General features: G+C 40.1%; 1 protein-coding gene across 5 annotated transcripts in view; it reads right to left on the bottom strand.

The window, feature by feature from the left end:
- LOC139754985 (N-acylneuraminate-9-phosphatase) overlaps positions 1–27992 on the bottom strand; it is a 68127-nt gene that overhangs the window by 8329 nt on the left and 31806 nt on the right. For 3 of the 5 annotated variants that reach the window (XM_071672855.1, XM_071672856.1, XM_071672859.1), the window contains exons 3-7: positions 26110–26226; positions 22292–22428; positions 12991–16323; positions 1680–1953; positions 85–220 (exon numbers count right to left, since the gene is read on the bottom strand). In XM_071672855.1, coding sequence (XP_071528956.1) covers positions 16111–16323; positions 22292–22428; positions 26110–26226 — 467 coding nt within the window. In that variant the 3' untranslated portion in view covers positions 85–220; positions 1680–1953; positions 12991–16110. Of the gene's footprint in view, positions 1–84; positions 221–1679; positions 1954–2073; positions 9168–12990; positions 16324–22291; positions 22429–26109; positions 26227–27992 lie in introns of those variants that run through there. The other 2 variants (XM_071672857.1, XR_011713998.1) reach the window with 2 other exon arrangements.

The raw sequence follows: 27992 nt of genomic DNA, 5'->3' as shown, positions 1-27992 counted from the left end.
GGATCTCAGTTTTAATAGGTCTTACGTAAATACAAAAAGGCTTTGGCCTTTAACACAAAAAAGTGTTGCTGCTTGAGTACTGACCTTGGATATGGAGAGGTTGGCTAGGGAGTCTACAGTTTAGCACTTTTGAAGCTGGGCAGGATATATGTAGAGGCATTCTTGTTGTTACAGGGGTATACTGTTCCCTCTGTGGAACCAATGTTGCATTACCACATACCTGTAATGAAGCATTTATAAACTATGGTGTATATTCCACAGTGTGAAGGTGTATTCCACTTCATGTATCAATATGTATCACTTATCCCAGCCTTATCACCTTTGTGTTAACACATACCTGTAATGAAATATTCATACACAATAGTATATATATTCCATTCTGTGAAGGACTATTCCACTTATATCTATCAAATATCCCAGGCTTGTTAACTCTAGGTGGAGAATAAGAAAACATAATTTTGTCTTATTTCTGCTGTTGCTAAGGTCGGGGGGTCAAAGGTCACTATTCCCGGTTTGATGGGCACGTCCATCATTTGAAATACAACTGCAGTACAGTCAATAGACCTTATTACAGCACATACAATATAAACATAAAATACACATAATGATAACAACACACCCACACAACAACTGAAACTCAAGATGGATATAATGATAAAGTATAATCTTCATGGTATAAAAGTCAATCTGAAGATGTAAAGTCTTTCAAAAGAGTCAAAAGCTGTTTGTCTTCAGCAAAATTTCCGGAAGGAACCTGAAGGAAACTTACAAATATTACATCTGCGGCAATCTTTTTTCAGTGGCAAGGCATTTATTCCCATCAGTAGGATGATGTCCCTCATAACCACACCAAAAACAACTTATGAGATGCAATTTGTACTGTCAGCCTTCTGCAGTTTTCCCAATGACCTACCTTCACCCTTAACTGTACTACTGTACAACTCTGCTTTCCCTAATCCCTGTGCTCATTCTTTATTGCCAACACACTTTTTGTAAGAGATGTATTACCATCAACTACATTTTGTGTTTAGTGTAAAGCAACCTCCATACTTTAAGCAATTTTCAGAAAAGTTTCTACATCGAACTTTCTCCCTAAGTAAAGCAGTTCTGATTACATTAGGATATCTGCCACAGAAACTCTCAGCTATTGTTCACCGAGATCTGTAAACTCACGAGTCTGTTACATTATGTAACATGTTAGCATCCAAGTATATTGTGTCATGGTGGATGCAGATCCATACAACTGAACCTACATGGTGCAAATACTTCTGATTTCTCACAACTGATGCATTATTTTAAAATATGCAGCACCTTTCTAGGCATGACACGGGGAAATAAAGTGGAAGGAACATGGAGGAAGAGAAATGGTGGGAGAATGCATGGAATGGTGTATGCGAGGGAGGCATGTAAAGGTCATCAGTAAATAGACTTTCCCATGGCCACCACACTGATGGGAGTTCCTGGAGGTAATGGGCCTTAGACTTTCCCATGGCCACCCAACCGATGGGAGATCCTGGAGGTAATGGGCCTCAGAGATATTGATATATAAATAGATTTATCATCTTTTGAGCCATTATACACATTAACTAACTCAGGATCTCAGATTTAACAGGTCTTACATAAATACAAAAAGGCTTTGACCTTTAACACAGAAAAGTGTTGCTGCTTGAAGTACTGACCTTGGATATGGAGAGGTTGGCTAGGAAGTCTACAGTCTAGCACTGGTGAAGCTGGGCAGGATGGGACTGGGATATATGTATAGGCATTCTTGTTGTTGTTACAGGGGTATACTGTTCCCTCTGTGGCTACCTTTTCAGGATTGTTGTGGCTTCTCTTCTTTCTCTAGATTAAGGTGGTGCCATTTTGTAATTACGAATGGAATCATGACCATTAACATCCATGCTGCTATGTGGAGTCATCCACCTTCATCACCAATGTTGCATTACCACATACCTGTAATGAAGTTTTTATAAACTATGGTGTATATTCCACAGTGTGAAGGTGTATTTCACTTCATGTATCAATATGTATCACTTATCCCAGCCTCATCACCAATTTTGTGTTAACACATACCTGTAATGAAATATTCATACACAATAGTATATATATTCCATTCTGTGAAGGACTATTCCACATTTATTTATCAAATATTCCAGGCTTGTTAACTCCAGGTGGAGAATAAGAAGACATAATTTTGTCTTATTTCTACTGCTGCTAAGGTCGGGGGGTCAAAGGTCACTATTCCCGGTTTGATGGGCACGTGCATTATTTGAAATACAATTGCAGTACAGTCAATAGACCTTATTATAGCACATACCATATAAACATAAAATACACATAATGATTAAGAACACATCCACTCAATAATTAAACTCAAGATGGATATAATGATAAAGTAGAATCCTCATGGTTTACAAGTTAATCTGACGATGTAAAGTCTTTCAAAAGAGAGTCAAAAGCTGTTTGTCTTCAAGAAATTTTCCTGAAGGAACCTGAAATATTCAACATAAACTAATGAATACATATAAAGTCCTTTTGTGACAAATATTGATATAGTTTCAGGCACTGTAAACAGTTAAATTTCATAGTCTTGTATCACTTAAGGTTGTTGCACTTCACATCACAGTGCTCAAAACTAACTTTTTTGTATCAACATTCATCACACTATCTTAAATCTCTAAGATCTCAAGGATCTTTTTGTTGAAATTCCCTCTCCACATAATTTTCTGTGATATAAATAATCATGTATTATGAAAATAAAAACTCTTGCTTTTAATCATACACTATGCAACTTTAATTATATAGCTAATGGTTATTTACATTGTATAACTCATTTGTACACTTCTTTGGATTTTACTACTCTAATGTCTCCACTCTAGCAACCCTGTGGCTGAGCAGCTTCAAAACCATGAATTTTGCCAAGAGGACCTGATAGCAGATCAAATAATAACTACTGTTGTTTTCTTTTTCCAATATTATCACTAACATATATAACCTCAGGACCCCTTATACAAGGCTTCTGCAGCTTCAAGGCTGCGGCACTATCAGAACCTTGGAAGTGATGGACTCCACTAGTGATAAGATCCTTGATGAGACCACTGAAATGACTTTTTCTTGCCATGTAACCTCTTGCAGGCATAGCCTGGTTACATCATTTTTGCAACTAAAGTTTATTAGCGTTTTAAACAACAATGCAACTGTAGTTATGGAAAGAAATGTTAACTTTAATTGCATAGTTAATCTCATACAAGGATATCAATAATAATTGTTGACTGGTTGGTAAGGTTATTTAATGTATGTATGACTCATAGTGAGGTGCCTGAGGACTGGCGGAATGCTAGCATAGTGCCATTGTACAAAGGCAAAGGGGATAAAAGTGAGTGCTCAAATTACAGAGGTATAAGTTTGTTGAGTATTCCTGGGAAATTATATGGGAGGATATTGACTGAGAGGGTGAAGGCATGTACAGAGCATCAGATTGGGGAAGAGCAGTGTGGTTTCAGAAGTGGTAGAGGATGTGTGGATCAGGTGTTTGCTTTGAAGAATGTGAGAAATACTTAGAAAAGCACATGGATTTGTATGTAGCATTTATGGATCTGGAGAAGGCATATGACAGAGTTGACAGAGATGCTCTGTGGAAGGTATTAAGAATATATGGTAAGGGAGGCAAGTTGTTAGAAGCAGTGAAAAGTTTTTATCGAGGATGTAAGGCATGTGTACGTGTAGGAAGAGAGGAAAGTGATTGGTTCTCAGTGAATGAAGGTTTGCAACAGGGGTGTGTGATGTCTCCATGGCTGTTTAATTTGTTTATGGATGGGGTTGTTAGGGAGGTGAATTCAAGAGTTTTGGAAAGAGGGGCAAGTATGCAGTCTGTTGCGGATGGAAGAGCTTGGGAAGTGAGTCAGTTGTTGTTCGCTGATGATACAGTGCTGGTGGCTGATTCATGTGAGAAACTGCAGAAGCTGGTGACTGAGTTTGGTAAAGTGTGTGAAAGAAGAAAGCTGAGAGTAAATGTGAATAAGAGCAAGGTCATTAGGTACAGTAGGGTTGAGGGACAAGTCAACTGGGAGGTAAGTTTGAATGGAGAAAAACTGGGGGAAGTGAAGTGTTTTAGATACCTGGGAGTGGATTTGGCAGCGGATGGAACCATGGAAGCGGAAGTGAATCATAGGGTGGGGGAGGGGGCGAAAGTTCTGGGAGCGTTGAAGAATGTGTGGAAGTTGAGAACATTATCTCGGAAAGCAAAAATGGGTATGTTTGAAGGAATAGTGGTTCCAACAATGTCATATGGTTGCAAGGCGTGGGCTATGGATAAAGTTGTACGGAGGAGGGTGGATGTGCTGGAAATGAGATGTTTGAGGACAATATGTGGTGTGAGGTGGTTTGATCGAGTAAGTAATAATAGGGTATGAAAGATGTGTGGTAATAAAAAGAGTGTGATTGAGAGAAGAGAAGAGGGTGTTTTGAAATGGTTTGGTCACATTGAGAGAATGAGAGAGGAAAGATTGACCAAGAGAATATATGTGTCAGAGTTGGAGGGAACGAGGAGATGTGGGAGACCAAATTGGAGGTGGAAAGAAGGAGTGAAAAAGATTTTGAGTGATCAGGGCCTGAACATACAGGAGGGTGAAAGGCGTGCAAGGAATAGAGTGAATTGGAATGATGTGGTATACCGGGGTCGACGTGCTGTCAATGGATTGAACCAGGGCATGTGAAGCGTCTGGCGTAAACCATAGAAAGTTCTGTGGGGCCTGGATGTGGAAAGGGAGCTGTGGTTTCAGTGCATTATTACATGACAGCTAGAGACTGAGTGTGAGCGAATGTGGCCTTTGTTGTCTTTTCCTAGCGCTACCTCGCGCACATGAGGGGGAGGGGGTTGTTATTTCACGTGTGGCGAGGTGGCAATGGGAATGAATAAAGGCAGACAGTATGAATTATGTACATGTGTATACATGTATATGTCTGTGTGTGTATATATATGTATATGTTGAGATGTATAGGTATGTATATGTGCATGTGTGGACTTGTATGTATATACATGTGTATGTGGGTGGGTTGGGCCATTCTTTCGTCTATTTCCTTGCGCTACCTTGCTAACGCGGGAGACAGCGACAAAGCAAAACAAATAAATAAATAAATAAAATAGTTACAATTACTAAAATAACATTAAATGTGCAGTGTTCATATCATTTCATTTCCTTTCTCCTTCCAACAGAAAGATGCTACAAACATTATCAACTCTCATCGGGGTACTTCACATGAACCTATGATAATGGATCTCTGCAATGGTCTGAGAATCTCTATAACTGAAACACTCTGAAATCCTTTTTCATTTTAGTTTCAAGAGAGACTCTTTTAAGAAAGACATAATTCCTTACTGCTTTGCTAAAATAAAAAGGGAAGGCATCACACTTCTGAGATGGAAAGTGGATAATGTCTACCAATGCCTATGTCCAGTAAGGACACTCAAAGTATACTAATCAGTTCCCTTGTCTCATCTGTTTGTATTCCTAGCACCTGTAAACCACAATCTGCAAGGACCATTTTAGTACTGATGAACTCTATCACAACTCTGCTTGCACTTAGAATGCTGTGAATGAGCGGTCACCTTTGTAAGACCAAACCATTATCAACGGATGTATAGGAGGGCAATCTCATCAAGGAGATTCACACTCTAAAGGAGTGTATCTTCAGACTCTAACATTTACCTCTTCACCACCCAATCCATAAACAAACTGAACAACCATGGTGACATTACACACCCCTGCTGCAGACCAATGTTCACTGGAAAGCATTCACTCTCCTCTCTTCCTATTCCTACACAAGCCCTCCCACCCTGACTAAACCTTCTCAGTGCTTCTAACAGTTTTCCTCCCACACCGTGTATTCTTGAGACCTTCCAAAAAGCATCTCAATCAACCCTATCATGTGCAATCTCCAGATCCATAGGTGCCACATACAAATCCATCTGTTTTCCTAAGTATTTTTCACTTAATCCTCACATCCTCCACCACTTCTGAAACCATACTCTTCCTCCCTAATCTGATGCTCTGTACATGCCTACACCCTCTCAATCAATACCTTCCCATACAACTTACCAAGTAAACTTAAAAGACATACCTCTGTAAATTGAGCACTCGCCTTTATATCCCTTGCCTTTTTACAATGGCACAATAAATGCATTATGCCAATCCTCAGGCACCTCACCATGATCAATACATACACTGAAAGTCCTTACCAACCAATAACCAATCAACAACATGGTAAGCCACAGAAATGTCTGTAGCGCCTGGTTGTGGACAAGGAGCTGTGGTTTCCGTGCACTACATATGACAGGTAGAGAATGGATGTGAGCAGATGTGGCCTTGTTTCATTCACGGCAATACCTTGCTAACGCAGGATGTCGATCAAGTGTGAAATATGTAATGGAGGTAAATGTGAAAGTCTGGTTAGAGGGGCAAGGATTCAGTCTGTGGGGATGTGAGGACCTGGGAAGTGAGTCAGTTATTGTTTGCTGATGATACAGCACTGGTGGCAGATTTGAGTGAGAAACTACAGAAGTTGGTGACTGTGTCTGAAATAGTGTGTGAAAGGAAGAAGTTGAGAGTAAATGTAAATAAAAGAAAAATTATTAGGTTTAGCAGGGTTGACAGACAAGATACCTGGGCTGAGTTTAAATAGAGAAAAGTTGGAGGAAGTGAAGTGTTTTAGAAACAGGTAAATATTATATGTCTGGCAGCTAACTACCTAAAAATCTATTTCATCAAGAATTTCTAATCTTTCCCACTACAAAACCACACAAATTTACCCAAAATGTTTCAGCCCTCTCTCTATGCTGAAAGACTGCACTGCTACTGTCGTTCCTGATGTCATCAATTAGTGGTATTGTCTACAATCTTCCTAACTACCTGTCACTACAGTGATTAGCATTCATGTAGCTTACTTCATCTCTGCAGGATATTGTCTACATCTTGCAGTTATGATATCAAATTCTAGGGAGATATCAATACACAGACTTCAAGCAAAGGAGTGCAATGTAAGCAAGCTTTACTAATACTGTAGAAATAGTGAAGTGGCATGAGGTGGTTTTTCAACTACTATGATATAATGATATAAATGCACAGAAAGATCACCCATTCAGTTTTTTACTGAATCATTATCAGAAAAATCTGATCATAGAGTTAGTATTACTGAAGGTGAAAGCAAGAATGAAAGGCAAATTAGAGCAGGAAAGCAACAACAAAGCACACATGGTAATTTGTATGTGTGCACAGAAACAAGGAATTTCTTTCGGCTGCAATTAAAGTTACAAGCTTGTTGGACGAGCATGTGGCTACTAGTGCCTGCCTGGTTGTGACACTACTTCAGCTTCTCCCTAGCAACGGTAGTCTGCTGGGCTGGGCTGCAAGCAGCACTCAGCCACTTGACACTAACCTAATGCACAGAATTCTTTTATTGTGCTATGGTAATCCATGAATACCCAAAACCTAATGCCACGGTAGGTAAAATGGTATTCATTGTTCTAAGTATGTATACCCAAAACCAAGGTTGGCAAATCAGTGGTAGGCAAAAGTACGGAGAGAAAGCATAGAGAAAAGTACAGAGCACTCTCACCTAATATTCAAACTTCAGGAACTCGAGCACCAGAGGCAGAAATCTTTAATGCAAGGGTAATCAGATTTTGGATATTTTCTTAATATATCTGGTCGAGATCTACCTGTAGTTCACCTCAGGTAAAGCAAAACATTTTCAGTAAGTGTATGCACTGCAGCTACCACTCTTAAATCATATCTTTACATGTGTATCCAGTACATCAAAATAGTAATAAATGTTTCTTTCTTTCCAGTTTTTAAGGCAGGTGTGTAGCATGCAAAGGCCGTCACAGAACAACTTGGATGGAAAGTGAAGTCAGCAAATGGACAGATAACTTTTCAGAGACCAAATACACAAGAATAATCAAATACGGAAGATTCATCTCAACAAAACACTCTCCTCCAGAGACATACTTGAATATTCATACGTTCAAAGTATGAATCCCACACAAACAATTTCATATTTTTGTGGAGAGGCACAAATTGTCAAATTCTCTTCACAATTCATCACAAAGATACCAAAACAGGCTGTCTTTTTTTTGTTGGCTAAGCTAAAATAACCTATTAAAAACAGACTAACTAAAACAATTTCTTAATATGGGTAAAACTGAAAGTTGATGGAGAGAGGTGGGTGATTATTGGTGCATATGCACCTGGGCATGAGAAGAAAGATCAAGAGAGGCAAGTGTTTTGGGAGCAGCTGAATGAGTGTGTTAGTGGTTTTGATGCACGAGACCGGGTCATAGTGATGGGTGATTTGAATGCAAAGGTGAGTAATGTGGCAGTTGAGGGAATAATTGGTATACATGGGGTGTTCAGTGTTGTAAATGGAAATGGTGAAGAGCTTGTAGATTTATGTGCTGAAAAAGGACTGATGATTGGGAATACCTGGTTTAAAAAGCGAGATATACATAAGTATACTTATGTAAGTAGGAGAGATGGCCAGAGAGCGTTATTGGATTACGTGTTAATTGACAGGCGTGCGAAAGAAAGACTTTTGGATGTTAATGTGCTGAGAGGTGCAACTGGAGGGATGTCTGATCATTATCTTGTGGAGGCTAAGGTGAAGATTTGTATGGGTTTTCAGAAAAGAAGAGTGAATGTTGGGGTGAAGAGGGTGGTGAGAGTAAGTGAGCTTGAGAAGGAGACCTGTGTGAGGAAGTACCAGGAGAGACTGAGTACAGAATGGAAAAAGGTGAGAACAATGGAAGTAAGGGGAGTGGGGGAGGAATGGGATGTATTTAGGGAATCAGTGATGGATTGCGCAAAAGATGCTTACGGCATGAGAAGAGTGGGAGGTGGGTTGATTAGAAAGGGTAGTGAGTGGTGGGATGAAGAAGTAAGAGTATTAGTGAAAGAGAAGAGAGAGGCATTTGGACGATTTTTGCAGGGAAAAAATGCAATTGAGTGGGAGATGTATAAAAGAAAGAGACAGGAGGTCAAGAGAAAGGTGCAAGAGGTGAAAAAAAGGGCAAATGAGAGTTGGGGTGAGAGAGTATCATTAAATTTTAGGGAGAATAAAAAGATGTTCTGGAAGGAGGTAAATAAAGTGCGTAAGACAAGGGAGCAAATGGGAACTTCAGTGAAGGGCGCAAATGGGGAGGTGATAACAAGTAGTGGTGATGTGAGAAGGAGATGGAGTGAGTATTTTGAAGGTTTGTTGAATGTGTTTGATGATAGAGTGGCAGATATAGGGTGTTTTGGTCGAGGTGGTGTGCAAAGTGAGAGGGTTAGGGAAAATGATTTGGTAAACAGAGAAGAGGTAGTGAAAGCTTTGCGGAAGATGAAAGCCGGCAAGGCAGCAGGTTTGGATGGTATTGCAGTGGAATTTATTAAAAAAGGGGGTGACTGTATTGTTGACTGGTTGGTAAGGTTATTTAATGTATGTATGACTCATGGTGAGGTGCCTGAGGATTGGCGGAATGCGTGCATAGTGCCATTGTACAAAGGCAAAGGGGATAAGAGTGAGTGCTCAAATTACAGAGGTATAAGTTTGTTGAGTATTCCTGGTAAATTATATGGGAGGGTATTGATTGAGAGGGTGAAGGCATGTACAGAGCATCAGATTGGGGAAGAGCAGTGTGGTTTCAGAAGTGGTAGAGGATGTGTGGATCAGGTGTTTGCTTTGAAGAATGTATGTGAGAAATACTTAGAAAAGCAAATGGATTTGTATGTAGCATTTATGGATCTGGAGAAGGCATATGATAGAGTTGATAGAGATGCTCTGTGGAAGGTATTAAGAATATATGGTGTGGGAGGAAAGTTGTTAGAAGCAGTGAAAAGTTTTTATCGAGGATGTAAGGCATGTGTACGTGTAGGAAGAGAGGAAAGTGATTGGTTCTCAGTGAATGTAGGTTTGCGGCAGGGGTGTGTGATGTCTCCATGGTTGTTTAATTTGTTTATGGATGGGGTTGTTAGGCAGGTAAATGCAAGAGTTTTGGAAAGAGGGGCAAGTATGAAGTCTGTTGGGGATGAGGGAGCTTGGGAAGTGAGTCAGTTGTTGTTCGCTGATGATACAGCGCTGGTGGCTGATTCATGTGAGAAACTGCAGAAGCTGGTGACTGAGTTTGGTAAAGTGTGTGGAAGAAGAAAGTTAAGAGTAAATGTGAATAAGAGCAAGGTTATTAGGTACAGTAGGGTTGAGGGTCAAGTCAATTGGGAGGTGAGTTTGAATGGAGAAAAACTGGAGGAAGTGAAGTGTTTTAGATATCTGGGAGTGGATCTGGCAGCGGATGGAACCATGGAAGCGAAAGTGGATCATAGGGTGGGGGAGGGGGCGAAAATTCTGGGGGCCTTGAAGAATGTGTGGAAGTCGAGAACATTATCTCGGAAAGCAAAAATGGGTATGTTTGAAGGAATAGTGGTTCCAACAATGTTGTATGGTTGCGAGGCGTGGGCTATGGATAGAGTTGTGCGCAGGAGGATGGATGTGCTGGAAATGAGATGTTTGAGGACAATGTGTGGTGTGAGGTGGTTTGATCGAGTGAGTAACGTAAGGGTAAGAGAGATGTGTGGAAATAAAAAGAGTGTGGTTGAGAGAGCAGAAGAGGGTGTTTTGAAGTGGTTTGGGCACATGGAGAGGATGAGTGAGGAAAGATTGACCAAGAGGATATATGTGTCGGAGGTGGAGGGAACAAGGAGAAGAGGGAGACCAAATTGGAGGTGGAAAGATGGAGTGAAAAAGATTTTCTGTGATCGGGGCCTGAACATGCAGGAGGGTGAAAGGAGGGCAAGGAATAGAGTGAATTGGAGCGATGTGGTATACCGGGGTTGACGTGCTGTCAGTGGATTGAATCAAGGCATGTGAAGCGTCTGGGGTAAGCTATGGAAAGCTGTGTAGGTATGTATATTTGCGTGTAAGGACGTATGTACATACATGTGTATGGGGGGGGTTGGGCCATTTCTTTCGTCTGTTTCCTTGCGCTACCTTGCAAACGCGGGAGACAGCGACAAAGTATAATAAAAAAAATAAATAATAATATAAAACAATTTCAAGTCAAATATTTCCACAAGACCTGTAATATCATGGCTGAATGTTCATGATCACAATGAAACTAGCCAAATACTACTAGAGTTCCTCAACTAGATTATGTTCTCTCAGCCCAAGCTAAATTGCAATTAATAATTCTAATCTCTGGGGAAGACTGTCTTATGTGTTCAACATTCACATTATGGTATGAACAGCAACCGCTATGAAAAGTGTTAATCATTTTTTTTAGTATCTTTAACTAAAGCACAAACAATCTTAGCAAAGCTTATTGCTCTCTTCCTGCTGGGGGGCCATCAAGTACCTGTCCTCCTCATAGCTTGTACAAGAGAATGCTCAACAGGTTTATACACAAGTTTAGAAAAAATCTTTCGATTCTACGGCAGAGAGGAGTTTTGACTAAAGAATCCTTGATTCTCTTGTAATAGTGTCCGCAAAAAACACTGTCCGCCCCCATACATTTTCAAAAGCAGTACACAACTAAGGTTTATTGAGAGTAAAAGCATATGCTCTCAGGATGATATCATCATACACCTAGTCGCTGAAACTACCATGTCTAATGGTGTGAGCATCAAGTACCTCAGGCTATCATGAGGGAAAGCTGTTCTTTCATCACACTTCCTGGCTACCACTTTATTTTGGGAATTTTGCTTCTGGGCACAGTATTTCTTTCCTCTGTGTTTCGAGACGGTTGGCTCTTACTTTTCTACAGAGGAGAAAGCCGAAATACTTACCAAGAAGTGAGCAAATATGGGTACACAAGAAAATTCTTGGCACACCAGGAACTCAAAACATATCATGCAGTTGCTTCCTGCAACATGTCATCAAAATCTTGCCTCATTCAGATCAAGAGCCTATAGGCCCAAAACATGGAGCTAAAAAACTTTAGGAACCTTGCCATTCCATGCCCATACGTCTGCATACGGTAACTGAGGTTCTAATGTTAGCATCAGAGGGCCAAAGTTGATTCCAAGAACTGTCTAAATGTGTCCCGGTCAAGGTTCACCACATTAGCATTTGAATAACTTTCAGGCTCAGAGATAATCTAGAGTAACTCAGCAAATCAATACTAATAATAATACTAATACTAAAAACCCTCAGGGCGAGCAAAATCCGCCTAATAAAACCATTAATGTCTATAAAATCATGCCATATGGTGAGCTCAAAAGGCAAGAAATTACCATAAACACTAGGCTATAATCTTTTAACTAAAACTATCTCCAAAACAGCAATAATGCATTTTGTATAAAATCAAAATATGAATAGTCATCTTAATTCATAACTACTTACCAAATATCGAAGTGATTTGCCAATGCAAAAAAAAAAAAATTACAATTATTCCATGGAGTGAATACATTATAATTCTTTGATAAAATTCTTAACTGGGCTTAAGGTTACTTTACAAATCTTATGCTACTAATGTTATTGCCTTCAGATAAGTCTATAAATTCATACTCTTTAACATCAACACTTCAGTAGTAAATAATGCAGGTTTTGGGTGAGAATAATAATAATAAAAAAAACATTTATCTACCAAAGGAAGAACCCATTAAGGATCTGAGAGAGGACTAGGTAAGTGGGGGATTAAAATACAGATACCACCCTCCATAAGTTGGCACACACGAGCAATGTTCACAGGCATGTACCAACCCTGTAATCCTACCCAGACCTATGGGGTATGTGACATAACGAGGTGTATGAAGGTAACATTTACTGCCTTAGTCTGTAATTATCTTGAAGTGAATACTAGTTCTTTTGAAAATGGAAAGATAAGGGAGCGGTCTGCTGTCAATAAATTTCTTCTATCCTTCACACACCTATTCATCAGCCACGTACGCAGCCATGCGAGTACCAAGTGCACACACATCCACATTAATCACTAAAACACAAAGATTATCCTTCATGACTTGCCTCAAAATCCACACTATCCTCTCCTGAAAGTGGGAAAATCCAAAGCCACAAGGGTAATCCACTAAACCTCAACAAACATCAGCAAAACAATATGACCAGTTGACCAAGATGGAGATTATCGTGACGTCACGACACAGGGCAGAGTATGGGGGGTGGGGGGAGGGTAAGGGTGAGTTGAACAGCAGGATATGTTAAATCGATGGCCATTAATAAAAGTCAATTTTTTCTTGCTGATGAATGTGGTAGTATGTTTCGTAGAACAACAACAACAACAAATAATACCCATGAATGTTAATGAATACAATATATCGTGTTGTTACCAAGCTCTGCTGTTGACGCACACCAGCTGTCATTCATTACGTAATAATCATATTAGATGACACTATTAGCAAGTGTATATCATATACTTAAATATAAAAAAGTAACTGTGTCAAAGAGGAACGTACAATATTTATGGGCAAATGGTTACGTCTTGTGACCTCTACTACTCCTCTGTTTCCCTTACAAACCCGCTGAAGTTCCTAACATGTTGATCCTATTATCTCTAGCCAGTGACATTGTAGCTGTCTTCATACTTCCGTAATTGCCTCTAATCGGTTAATAAATCATCATGGCTTACCCTAATAATATTTGTGCAAGCCACCATTTGCATCTGAATACATTCAAAACGCCATGAACAAAATCCCGTATCCCCATAAGGCATATTCTATACCTCCATCAGTTCCTGTCCCCCCTTTCCCCACCGTGGACCCCTTCTCTTGTCCCTCATCACATATACCGAAGAAAGGACATTGAGGCATATTTGCTAATAAAGGGTCGTCTAACTTAATCATTAAGTTGTGAGAGAGAGCTGCTGTACAACAACAGGCCTTTAGGAACACCACGAAATATTGACCATACATTTTTACATGACTAATCGTTATCACGTATAGAAAACATACCATACCTATCTGCAAGAACATTATGATCTATTTGTGGCCAACTGTACAATAGTTCACGTCAATCTGCTATGTTCCACCTACCACAACTCCTATCATGTAACCTGTCACCAGCTCAGTTGACACACACACACACACACACACAGGACGTACAATTGACCCAAGTAATGATGTCGTCATATTCTGCAAAATATATCTTGCCAACTACCTCATCCTCTCGCATCCCCAGGTCTTCTTTGTCTTTGCAGAGCTCCTCTTATGGAAAATCAATTCATAAATCCATATTCTAAGTTTCTTTCGATTTATAGACATGAATACGTCTAGCTGTCCATCAGTAAGACTTAAATAACTTACTTCCTTTGGCGAATCGAGAAGATGAGCTAGCAAGATGCTGCCGCCTCTCATGCCACATTGCCTAAACTTTTATAACACCAAAGTGTGTCCCGCTCATTTTAGATGCTTCCAAAAACACAAGCAAAATCTTATGTTATCATGGAAAGAAAATAATCATAGACAGCTTATAAATTTGCTGTGACCGAGTTTGAGTTTAGTGGGTATGAAGGAGTAAGGGAGTGGGAGGGAGGGATTGGAGAAAGAAGTCACTTGTGCCACGATTAATGTAAGTTGATCACCTGTAACTGCTAAATGAAAAAAAAAAACATTGGTTTATAGTATCCTAAATTACTAAGCAACGTCTTTGCTATTCATAAATGTCTATTGTTCCTGTTATGCAGCGTCATGACGTGCGTAAATAACTAACTTTTCAAATATGGCAATACCTACTAGCTGGGCACACTTCCCCACTCCGTACCCGCTCCCACAGCAACCTTCAAAACTGCTAAATGCCTATCTGTTTGAAAGCAATGCAGACACTTATGTGTGAAACATTAATTCTGTCAGTATTCCACCCAGCTCCCCTCCAAACCAGCCACCCTTTGTTCCACCTGCCTTAAACGCGTGTCACCCACCCTTGGACTTTTTTCCTCTCTCTGGAAATCATTCTTTGCATTATTAATATCAGTAATATTATTATTACACTTACGCCAAGTATTGGGGACAATAAAACAAAACAAAAAAAAAAAAAGGCACAACTAATACTTAGTGTAGCCTCGCATATGACTTTACCGAGTTGGTTTGGCAAGTGCCACAAGATTTTCGCATATATTTGCCACTAAAGTTTTCCCTTATGTAAACGGCGTGTCGTAATAAGTTTTCCTTGTTATTCATAAACCCAAAATCCCATTTCCATGACATATGTTAGAGAAGGGTTATTCATAACGTGTAACCATCAATGATAATCAAAACTAGCATTACCGCGAGGCTCTCTCTCTCTCTCTCTCTCTCTCTCTCTCTCTCTCTCTCTCTCTCTCTCTCTCTCTCTCTCTCTCTCTCTCTCTCTCTCTCTCATCGTCTTTCAGCGATAACTTGGTGTCATAATGCTTCGTTTTCCAATATTTCAGTCTTTAAAATGCTAACTATTTTGACTGGTGATTGAAGCTATACCATTAACTCAAACAACAAAATATACTTAGGATTATTTCAGTTCACTGTCCTTCACTTGATGAAATACAGGGAAAAATACGTCTAGTTGGGTAAGATGCCGAATGTTGCTACTGAACGAAATTCACTGAATTCCGTGACATCACTACTTGGGGAAACTGTACATCTGATGCACATAGAATTTTCATGAGGGATATATCAAAGGCAACTGCTCATACGAATAAAACAAACGATCCAAGGGTCTCAATATACAGGAAAGATACAGAGCTGCGTCAAATACTATGTACAAAGGCTACTGTGAAACACCCAAGACAATAATGCAACTCCAGTCTTCAATCTGAAGGCCAAAAATGATGATGACAGATGATTCAGGCAGTACCAGGATGAGCTAGTAAAGAGAATGGATGTGGAATGGATTTGGCTCAGTCAGCCTTGCAGAATCATGGGTCTGAGCAGGTTACCGTATATGGTCGTTAAGTCTTTCTTGACAGGCATCTGCCAGCCTCAAACTGTATGGTCAAAGAGGGGGAATCATGATGAAATCACTTTGGTGGATCCAACTGTGTTTTAACTCCCCACCAAGATAATGCTCTCTCAGATGCTTGTAGGTGAGAAACAAATCTTAAAATAATGAATTTACAGTTCATTTTCCCTGTAATTTGTACTTAATATGTATCATACATCAACTTTCTTCATTCTGAGAGGCAGCTGTTATAGTAGGGAGAATGTCTGGAAGTTTGGTCACATTAACAATTGTGAAGTCTGGCTGGATATCATCTGGAGCAGATTTGTTCCTAGCATTGACCCAAACGGTGGCTCCAACACCAGCATTCATTCCACCTTTGATGTCTGTTTCAATTTTGTCTCCAACCATGATGCACTCTGACGGATTTACCTAAATACAAAGGAAAATTTTACATAATGCAGAACCCAGTACCTTTATGAAAATCATATTAATTATATTCTAAATAATTAACTTTTTCCAACCAAAATGGTGTGGATCATATGCAGAATCATTTCTAGTCTTGAGATCCTAACATATATTCAAGCATGAAGACATCTAGAATGAGCTATTTTTTGTGATGAAAGTGTTACTACCTATAATTCCAACATTTTTATCGCCTTTTGTGAAATATGATGGTTCAGGGATTGAATTTAGCCCAAATATTTTATTTATATTTATTCATTTTTATTTATTTATTTTGCTTTGTCGCTGTCTCCCGCGTCAGCGAAGTAGCGCAAGGAAACAGATGAAAGAATGGCCCAACCCACCCACATACACATGTATACACATACACGTCCACACATGCAAATATACATACCTATACATCTCAATGTATACATATATATACACACACAGACATATACATATATACACATGTACATAATTCATACTGTCTGCCTTCATTTATTCCCATCGCCACCTTGCCACACATGGAATAAAAACCCCCTCCCCCTCATGTGTGTGAGGTAGCGCTAGGAAAAGACAACAAAGGCCCTATTCGTTCACACTCAGTCTCTAGCTGTCATGTAATAATGCACTGAAACCACAGCTCCCTTTCCACATCCAGGCCCCACAGAACTTTCCATGGTTTACCCCAGATGCCTCACATGCCCAGGTTCAATCCATTGACAGTGCGTCAACCCCGGTATACCACATCGTTCCAATTCACTCTATTCCTTACATGCCTTTCACCCTCCTGCATGTTCAGACCCCAATCACTCAAAATCTTTTTCACTCCATCTTTCCACCTCCAATTTGGTCTCCCACTTCTCCTTGTTCCCTCCACCACTGACACATATATCCTCTTGGTCAATCTTTCCTCACTCATTCTCTCCATGTGATCAAACCATTTCAAAACACCCTCTTCTGCTCTCTCAACCACACTCTCTGTATTTCCACACATCTCTCTTACCCTTCATTACTTACTTGATCAAACCCCCTCACACCATATATTGTCCTCAAACATCTCATTTCCAGCACATCCACCCTCCTGTGCACAACTCTATCTATAGCCCACGCCTCGTAACCATACAATATTGTTGGAACCACTATTCCTTCAAACATACCCATTTTTGCTTTCCGAGATAATGTTCTCAACTTCCACACATTCTTCAAGGCTCCCAGAATTTTCGCCCCCTCCCCCTACCCTATGATTCACTCCCGCTTCCATGGTTCCATCCACTGCCAGATCCACTCCCAGATATCTAAAACACTTTACTTCCTCCAGTTTTTCTCCATTCAAACTTACCTCCCAAATGACTTGACCCTCAACCCTGCTGTACCTAATAACCTTGCTCTTATTCACATTTACTCTCAACTTTCTTCTTTCACACACTTTACCAAACTCAGTCACCAGCTTCTGCAGTTTCTCACATGAATTAGCCACCAGTGTTGTATCATCAGCGAACAACAACTGACTCACTTCCCAAGCTCTCTCATCCACAACAGACTGCATACTTGCCCCTCTTTCCAAAACTCTTGCATTCACCTCCCTAACAACCCCATCCATAAACAAATTAAACAACCATGGAGACATCACACACCTCTGCCGCAAACCTACATTCACTGAGAACCAATCACTTTTCTCTCTTCCTTCACGTACACATGCCTTACATCCTCAATAAAAACTTTTCACTGCTTCTAACAACTTGCCTCCCACACCATATATTCTTAATACCTTCCACAAAGCATCAACTCTATCATATGCCTTCTCCAGATCCATAAATGCTACATACAAATCCATTTGCTTTTCTAAGTATTTCTCACATACATTCTTCAAAGCAAATACCTGATCCACACATCCTCTACCACTTCTGAAACCACACTGCTCTTCCCCAATCTGATGCTCTGTACATGCCTTCACCCTCTCAATCAATAACCTCCCATATAATTTACCAGGAATACTCAACAAACTTATACCTCTGTAATTTGAGCACTCACTCTTATCCCCTTTGCCTTTGTACAATGGCACTATGCAAGCATTCCGCCAATCCTCGGCACCTCACCATGAATCATACATACATTAAATAACCTTACCAACCAGTCAACAATACAGTTACCCCCTTTTTTAATAGATTCCACTGCAATACCATCCAAACCTGCTGCCTTGCCGGCTTTCATCTTCCGCAAAGCTTATACTACCTCTTCCCTGTTTACCAAATCATTTTCCCTCAGCCTCTCACTTTGCACACCACCTCGACCAAAACACCCTATATCTGCCACTCTATCATCAAACACATTCAACAAACCTTCAAAATACTCACTCCATCTCCTCACATCACCACTACTTGTTATCACCTCCCCATTAGCCCCCTTCACTGAAGTTCCCATTTGCTCCCTTGTCTTACGCACTTTATTTACCTCCTTCCAAAACATCTTTTTATTCTCCCTAAAATTTAATGATACTCTCTCACCCCAACTCTCATTTGCCCTCTTTTTCACCTCTTGCACCTTTCTCTTGACCTCCTGCCTCTTTCTTTTATACATCTCCCACTCATTTGCATTTTTTCCCTGCAAAAATCGTCCAAATGCCTCTCTCTTCTCTTTCACTAATAATCTTACTTCTTCATCCCATCACTCACTACCCTTTCTAATCAACCCACCTCCTACGCTTCTCATGCCACAAGCATCTTTTATTTATAAAAAACTGAAATATATCTTAATGAAACATTTACATCCTTGATAGATAATCACGGAAAATACCGTATTGTGCTTCCCCAAACAAATAGATTCCAGACAAATACAAAACAAATAATCACATAAATCTTTAAATAGTTCCCTGAATCCCTTTATGACCCCTAATCACCGGGACTTAATGACTCCCAAGCAAAATTTCAACCCCAGATTCATATTCAACATGAAAAATAGCCCTTACACTGAAGTTTTCAAGCAAATCTTTTCTTTCACAATTGTAATAAAACATGACGAAATTCTTCTATATTTGATATAAGCAAGGAAAATAACTAGTAATGCTTCTCTTGACTGCAAATACCTGATTAATATGAACCGAATATATGACAATCTTCTTCAAATGTAATCATCATTCACATGAAAAAATAGCCCTTATATTGAAGTTTTCAAGCAACTATGTTGCTCTGTGGAAGGTATTAAGAATATATGGTGTGGGAGGCAAGTTGTTAGAAGCAGTGAAAAGTTTTTATCGAGGATGTAAGGCATGTGTACGTGTAGGAAGAGAGAAAAGTGATTGGTTCTCAGTGAATGTAGGTTTGCGGCAGGGGTGTGTGATGTCTCCATGGTTGTTTAATTTGTTTATGGATGGGGTTGTTAGGGAGGTGAATGCAAGTTTTGGAAAGAAGGGCAAGTATGAAGTCTGTTGGGGATGAGAGAGCTTGGGAAGTGAGTCAGTTGTTGTTCGCTGATGATACAGCGCTGGTGGCTGATTCATGTGAGAAACTGCAGAAGCTGGTGACTGAGTTTGGTAAAGTGTGTGAAAGAAGAAAGTTGAGAGTAAATGTGAATAAGAGCAAGGTTATTAGGTACAGTAGGGTTGAGGGTCAAGTCAGTTGGGAGGTAAGTTTGAATGGAGAAAAACTGGAGGAAGTAAAGTGTTTTAGATATCTGGGAGTGGATCTGGCAGCGGATGGAACCATGGAAGCGGAGATGGATCATAGGGTGGGGGAGGGGGCAAAAATCCTGGGAGCCTTGAAGAATGTGTGGAAGTCGAGAACATTATCTCGGAAAGCAAAAATGGGTATGTTTGAAGGAATAGTGGTTCCAACAATGTTGTATGGTTGCGAGGCGTGGGCTATGGATAGAGTTGTGCGCAGGAGGATGGATGTGCTGGAAATGAGATGTTTGAGGACAGTGTGTGGTGTGAGGTGGTTTGATCGAGTAAGTAACGTAAGGGTAAGAGAGATGTGTGGAAATAAGAAGAGCGTGGTTGAGAGAGCAAAAGAGGGTGTTTTGAAATGGTTTGGGCACATGGAGAGAATGAGTGAGGAAAGATTGACCAAGAGGATATATGTGTCGGAGGTGGAGGGAACGAGGAGAAGTGGGAGACCAAATTGGAGGTGGAAAGATGGAGTGAAAAAGATTTTGTGTGATCGGGGCCTGAACATGCAGGAGGGTGAAAGGAGGGCAAGGAACAGAGTGAATTGGATCGATGTGGTATACCGGGGTTGACGTGCTGTCAGTGGATTGAATCAGGGCATGTGAAGCGTCTGGGGTAAACCATGGAAAGCTGTGTAGGTATGTATATTTGCGTGTGTGGACGTATGTATATACATGTGTATGGGGGTGGGTTGGGCCATTTCTTTCGTGTGTTTCCTTGCGCTACCTCGCAAACGCGGGAGACAGCGACAAAGCAAAAAGAAAAAAAAAAAAAAAAAAAATGTTCCCTTTGAAAAATACTAAAAACTTTTCCTTTTAAAACCGTAATATAACACGATGAAACACTTCTATAGCCGAAATAAACATTGAAAATATCCCATAATGCTTCCCTTAGCCAACACATACTTGATAAATATGAAACAAATAATGACACAACCTATATAAAGTGTATTCATTAATCATGCCCCTTAATGACCCCCTAAACAATATTTCAACCCCAGATTAAGCATGAAAAGTAGTCCAAATACTAAGATTTTCAAGCAAATCTGTTACCCTCTGAAAAATAATAAAAATTGCGGAGTATTTTTTAGCCCTAAAAACTTTTTATTTTAAAACTGTACTATAACAAGAGGAAATGCTTCTATACTTGATGTAGGCATGGAAAATATCTCATAATGCTTCCTGTACCCGACTGATTATTATGAAACAAATAAATGGCACAATATTCTTACATTGTAATAATCCTTTACATGCTTTAACGATTCCCAAACAATATTTCAACCCCATATTCGTATCATGTGAAAAAAAGTCCATATACAGAGGTTTTCAAGCAAATCTACTAACTTCTGAAAAAAACAAAAATTGCAGGTGTATATGGTTCAGGATATTTTTTAGCATAAAAAACTCCCGCTCCATATACTACAATTAGGTTTTAAAACCAGCCCCACAGATCTTTCCTTGGTTTCCTCTGGCTGCTTCATATACTCTGGGGCTGCATTCTTCAGGGACTTTTCCAGCAGCAGCAGGGAAAGCATGGACTCCTTTCCCTGCCACTGACTTTAGCCTTGAAGCTGCTAAAGTCCCTGAAGCATGTCATTCAGGATTATATGAAGCAGGCAGAGGAAACAAAGGAAAAGTCTGTTTTGTCTAGTTGTAATTACCTATTTGTAGAGTATGGGGAGGGAGTTTTACTCCCACAGGGCCCCATCTCTTGAACAGCCTCTCCTGTCATACAGCTTCTTAAATTTATGTATGCTGTCTGTATTACCCATGTACTCAGTCATTCTATTAAACTCATCCACAAAACTTATACTATGAAAGTACTTCTGTACATCCTTTTTAACAAGTGTCGTCCTAAATTTCATTTTAGTTCCTCTGGTTGCTCTATCCCTACATTTCTCGAGAATCTGTTCTCTGTCCATGTCACTAATGTTTTTTTAAATACTTAAAGGTTGTGATCAGGTCACCCCTCACTTATCTCTCTTCCCAGCTTGACAAATGTAGAGCCTTTAGCCATCTCCTGTAACTAAGCTCTCTTAATTCTAAAACCATCTTTGTTGTCCTCCTCTGGCCCTTGTGGATAGGGGGCTGTGGTTTCAGTGCATTAAACATGATAGAGAAAGGATGTGAATGAATGAGGCCTTTTCTTTATCTGTTCCTGGTACTACCTTGTCAGTGTGGGATACAGCAAACAGTATGAAAAAACAAAAATAACATTATTACTGATAATAACACTGTCATCCTCTTTTACTAATTTCAAATACAACTATAGATTGGGTGCTGAACTTACTTTTAGTTCGCTGCAAGCCAGTTCATAAATACATTTATTAGGCTTTTCAACATCTAAGTCCCCACTCACAATAACTGTATCAAAGAACTTGTGACAACCACTCTCATTTATCTTCTCCCACTGGGCTACAGATGGACCTGAAGTATAAAAGAAGGAAAATGATTGTACACAAGAAATTGCCCATTTTCTACATAATAACATGAAAGATGACTATGTTTCACTATATAAAATTTGTTCTGTGTTATAGGGCTAGACTTCATTCACATTTCCACATGGAAGTAATTCACATGAATCCAAGGAAAAAATGATAACACTACATATCATGGATACTATATATTATGAAAAACTGAATTTCCTATCAAAAAACAAGATTGTCCTGCCACATATCCATTCATTACATCCGCTTCCCGACTGGGATTAGTTAATAAAATAGCCTAGGTACCCTTTCTTCATCAATGCTCGAATCCTGTCTCAATTACTCACCACTTGCTCAGATCTGTTAGCCAAGGCATGCCTAAATGCTTAATCCCAGGTATTACAAGTCTCTTTTCTGTATATCAAATGTCAGTAAAGAAACCTCAGTGCCAGAGACCTCACTTAATTCATTAGTTCCTCTAAAGAATGTCCATTTCAGTCAGTATATAAGACTTTCAAAGAGACTGTAGATACAAACTCGGATGTTGTCTTTTCAGAAAATATAAATCTTTGCTTCTTTGCTTGTCTGTTACACAACAAAGGTAAGGGTACTTACACCTTAACCTTTTTAGCTGGGTATGAAATTGAGCTTCATAGACTTATAAATGACATTTATAAGCAAAGAATCAATAATCAGAGGGGCTCACTCATGAAACATCATAGTTGCCACTCAAAAGCTTTTTTTTTTTTTTGCTTGCCTAATACTGCAATAAATTACATTTGCATGAAGATGTGCCTTTCATTTTCTTCGATCAACATAAGAAATATCGATATTTATTGATTCTTAAGTAACTATGGAAAGTTTTGTGGGGCCTGGATGTGGAAAGGGAGCTGTGGTTTTGGTGCATTATACATGACAGCTAGAGACTGAGTGTGAACAAATGTGGCCTTTGTTGTCTTTTCCTAGTGCTACCTTGCACACATGCAGGGGGAGGGGGTTGTCATTTCATGTGTGGCGGGGTGGCGACAGGAATGAATAAGGGCAGACAGTATGAATTATGTCTATTTATTTATTTTACTTTGTCGCTGTCTCCCGCGTTAGCGAGGTAGCACAAGGAAACAGACAAAAGAATGGCCCAACCCACCCACATACACATGTACATACATAAACGTCCGCACAAGCAAATATACATACCTATACATCTCAACGTATACATATATACACACACAGACATATACATATATACACATGTACATAATTCATACTGTCTGCCTTTATTCATTCCCACTGCCACCCTGCCACACATGAAATAACAACCCCCTCCCTGTGCATGTGCATGAGGTAGCGCTAGGAAAAGACAACAAAGGTCACGTCCGTTCACACTCAGTCTCTAGCTGTCATGTATAATGCACCGAAACCACAGCTACCTTTCCACATCCAGGCCCCACAGAACTTTCCATGGTTTACCCCAGACACTTCACATGCCCTGGTTCAATCCACTGACAGCACGTCGACCACGGTATACCACATCGTTCCAATTAACTCAATTCCTTGCACACCTTTCACCCTCCTGCATGTTTAGGCCCCGATCACTCAAAATCTTTTTCACTCCATCTTTCCACCTCCAATTTGGTATCCTGCTTCTCCTCGTTCCCTCCACCTCTGACACATATATCCTCTTTGTCAATCTTTCCTCACTCATTCTCTCCATGTGACCAAACCATTTCAAAACACCCTCTTCTGCTCTCTCAACCACACTCTTTTTATTACCACACATCTCTCTCACCCTATTATTACTCAATCAAACCACCTCACACCACATATTGTCCTTAAACATCTCATTTCCAGCACATCCACCCTCCTCTGCACAACTCTATCTATAGCCCATGCCTCGCAACCATATAACATTATTAGAACTATTCCTTCAAACATACCCATTTTTCCTTTCCGAGATAATGTTCTCGACTTCCACACATTCTTCAACACTCCCAGAACTTTCGCCCCCTCCTCCACCCTGTGATTCACTTCCGCTTCCATGGTTCCATCTGCTGCCAAATCCACTCCCAGATATCTAAAACACTTCACCCTCCAGCTTTTCTCCATTCAAACTTACCTCCCAATTGAGTTGTCCCTCAACCGTACTGTACCTAATAACCTTGCTCTTATTCACAATTACTCTCAGCTTTCTTCATTCACACACTTTACCAGACTCAGTCACCAGCTTCTGCAGTTTCTGAATCAGCCACCAGCACTGTATCATCAGTGAACAACAACTGACTCACTTCCCAAGCTCTCTCATCCACAACAGACTGCATACTTGCCCCTCTTTCCAAAACTCTTGCATTCACCTCCCTAACAACCCCATCCACAAACAAATTAAACAACCATGGAGACATCACACACCCCTGTCGCAAACCAACATTCACTGAGAACCAATCACTTTCCTCTCTTCCTACTCGTACGCATTATGAATGAATTATGTACATGTGTGTGTATATATATGTATAGGTTGAGATGTGTAGGTATGTATATGTGCGTGTCTGGACGCCTATGTATATACATGTGTATGTGGGTGGATTGGGCCATTCTTTCATCTGTTTCCTTGCGTTACCTTGCTAACGTGGGAGACAGTGAAAAAGTATAATAATAAAAAAAATTTAATAAAAACTAAATGAAGAAACATTGAAACTGTTTCTGTCCTGAGGGTGGTCACGCCAAAAAATTCTGTGTTCTGGATCAAATCCAAAAATGTTTGGGAAAAATTGTGGTTACCATGCTTTTTCTATGATCACACAAATGACAGGACTTTGATAATTTCTTTCTTCAAATGAACATCACTGCAAAAACTAAAAAAGGAAGAAAACATATAGTATCTTAGTGGCTACTGTGATGTTTCCTCATTTTATGGGTGAGTTCTTTCAGATTCTGCTTTATGGTGACAGACAGCACAGCGCAAATCATGCTGAGGATTCAGATTGTTCCTTGCTTTAGTCCTGATCGTCACATGAGCTGAAATTCCTTGTTTACAGAGTTATATGGCTAGAAATGGGAGGAGCCTTTTCAGCCTCACAAGTCAGAATAGGCTGTCTGTTTTTTCCTAACATTCTTCAATTTCATCAAAATGACATGATTTCTGTTTACCTTGGTGTTCTCAGACTCCTAACTGAATAAGGTTATAAAATGAGTGAAAAATCATGGTTTACAAGTACAATCTTATTAGAAAAATTTCTCTGCTGCTGGAAGTAGCAAAGCCTTAGAGCTAAATGAGATCCTGGAAAGAAGTCCTGGGTTACACCAAGGCTTTCTCAGAAAGGGGTTCTGGGGCAATTATATGTGAAAAATCTATTAATCTAACTATCTTTAACTCTTTTCCTATTAACATGGAGTGGATCAAGAACACAAATGTACCTTTTTGGGATAGTAATTTTGCATAACTAGGGTAACTTGGTGCAGCTCCACAGGCTGGCAAAAGGGTATGGACACTTAATTCCCTTACAAGACCCAGTTATCAAGAGTTTAAAACCAATTTTTTTTTTCAATCTGTATTTCATTTTGGTTACCCATTACAGTTCTAAAAATGTTCCCACAAAAATTTCCAGCTTTACTAAATAAGCCTAACTATAATTCCAAGTTAATATTTGGAAGATACATAAGATAAAATACAAAAACCATTTTAACACACCATTAGTAATAAGGCCAAGATTGAAGTCAGAGGCAAGTTCTTCCAACATACTTATGACACTTGGTGTCAAAGATAGACGGTTCAATCTCTCCAGCTTCCACAAAGAGTATACATCACCTGCAATAAATTAAATCCATTATATGGGAGGGTATTGAATGAGAGGGTGAAGGCATGTACAGAGCATCAGATTGGGGAAGATCAGTGTGATTTCAGAAGTGGTAGAGGATGTGTGGATCAGGTGTTTGCTTTGAAGAATGTATGTGAGAAACAGAAAAACAAATGGATTTGTAGGTAGCATTTATGGATCTGGAGAAGGCATATGATTGAGATGATAGAGATGCTCTGTGGAAGGTATTAAGAGTATATGGTGAGGGAGGTAAGTTGCTAGAAGCAGTGAAAATTTTTTTATCAAGGATGTAATGCATGTGTATGAGTAGGAAGAGAGGAAAGTGATTGGTTCCCAGTTAATGTCGGTTTGCAGCAGGGATGCGTAATGTATCCATGGTTGTTTAATTTGTTTATGGATGGGGTTGTTAGGGAGGTGAATGCAAGAGTTTTGGAGAGAGGGGCAAGTATGCAGTCTGTTGTAGATGAGAGGGCTTGGGAAGTGAGTCAGTTGTTGTTCGCTGATGATACAGCGCTGGTGGTTGATTTGGGTGAGAAACTACAGAAGCTGGTGACTGAGTTTGATAAAGTGTGTGAAAGAAGAAAGCTGAGAGTAAATGTGAATAAGAGCAAGGTTATTAGGTATAGTAGGGTTGAGGGTCAAGTCTATTAGGAGGTAAGTTTGAATGGAGAAAAACTGGAGGGAGTAAAGTGTTTTAGATATCTGGGAGTAGATCTGGCAGCAGATGGAACCATGGAAGCGGAAGCGAATCATAGGGTGGGGGAAGGGGCAAAAATTCTGGGAGCCTTGAAGAATGTTTGGAAGTCGAGAACATTATCTCGGAAAGCAAAAATGGGTATGTTTGAAGGAATAGTGGTTCCAACAATGTTGTATGGTTGCGAGGCGTGGGCGATGGATAAAGTTGTGCGCAGGAGGGTGGGTGTGCTGGAAGTGAGGTGTTTGAGGACGGTGTGTGGTGTGAGGTGGTTTGATCGAGTAAGTGATGTGAGGGTGGGAGAGATGTGTGGAAGTGGAAAGAGTGTGGTTGGGGGGGCAGAGGAGGAAGTTTTGAGGTGGTTTGGTCACGTGGAGGGGGGTGAGTGAGGAAAGGTTGACCGGGGGGGATGTGTGTGTCGGAGGTGGGGGGGAACGAAGAGAGGTGGGAGACCAAATTGGAGGTGGAAGGATGGAGTGAGGGGGGAGTAATCGGGGCCTGAACATGCAAGAGGGTGGGGGGTGTGCAGGGAAAGGAGTGAATTGGAACGATGTGGTATGCCGGGGTCGATGTGCTGTCGATGGACTGAACCAGGGCATGTGGGGCGTCTGGGGTGGGACCTGGATGTGGAGGGGGAGCTGTGGTTTCGGTGCATTATTACATGACAGCTAGAGACTGAGTGTGAACGAATGGGGCCTTTGTTGTCTTTTCCTAGCGCTACCTTGCACACATGAGGGGGGAGGGGGTTGTTATTCCATGTGTGGCGAGGTGGCGATGGGAATAAATAAAGGCAGACAGTATGAATTATGTACATGTGTATATATGTATATGTCTGTGTGTGTATATATATGTGTACATTGAGATGTATAGGTATGTATATTTGCGTGTGTGGACGTGTATGTATATACATGTGTATGTGGGTGGGTTTGGCCATTCTTTCGTCTGCTTCCTTGCGCTACCTCGCTAACGCTGGAGACAGTGACAAAGCAAAATAATAAAAATAATGAAATATATATATATATATATATATATATATATATATATATATATATATATATATAT

Source organism: Panulirus ornatus, chromosome 18 (genome assembly GCF_036320965.1).
Source record: "Panulirus ornatus isolate Po-2019 chromosome 18, ASM3632096v1, whole genome shotgun sequence".
Lineage (NCBI taxonomy): Eukaryota > Metazoa > Arthropoda > Malacostraca > Decapoda > Palinuridae > Panulirus > Panulirus ornatus.
Note: the sequence above shows the minus strand (reverse complement) of the source record. Positions and strands in the feature narration are given on the sequence as shown.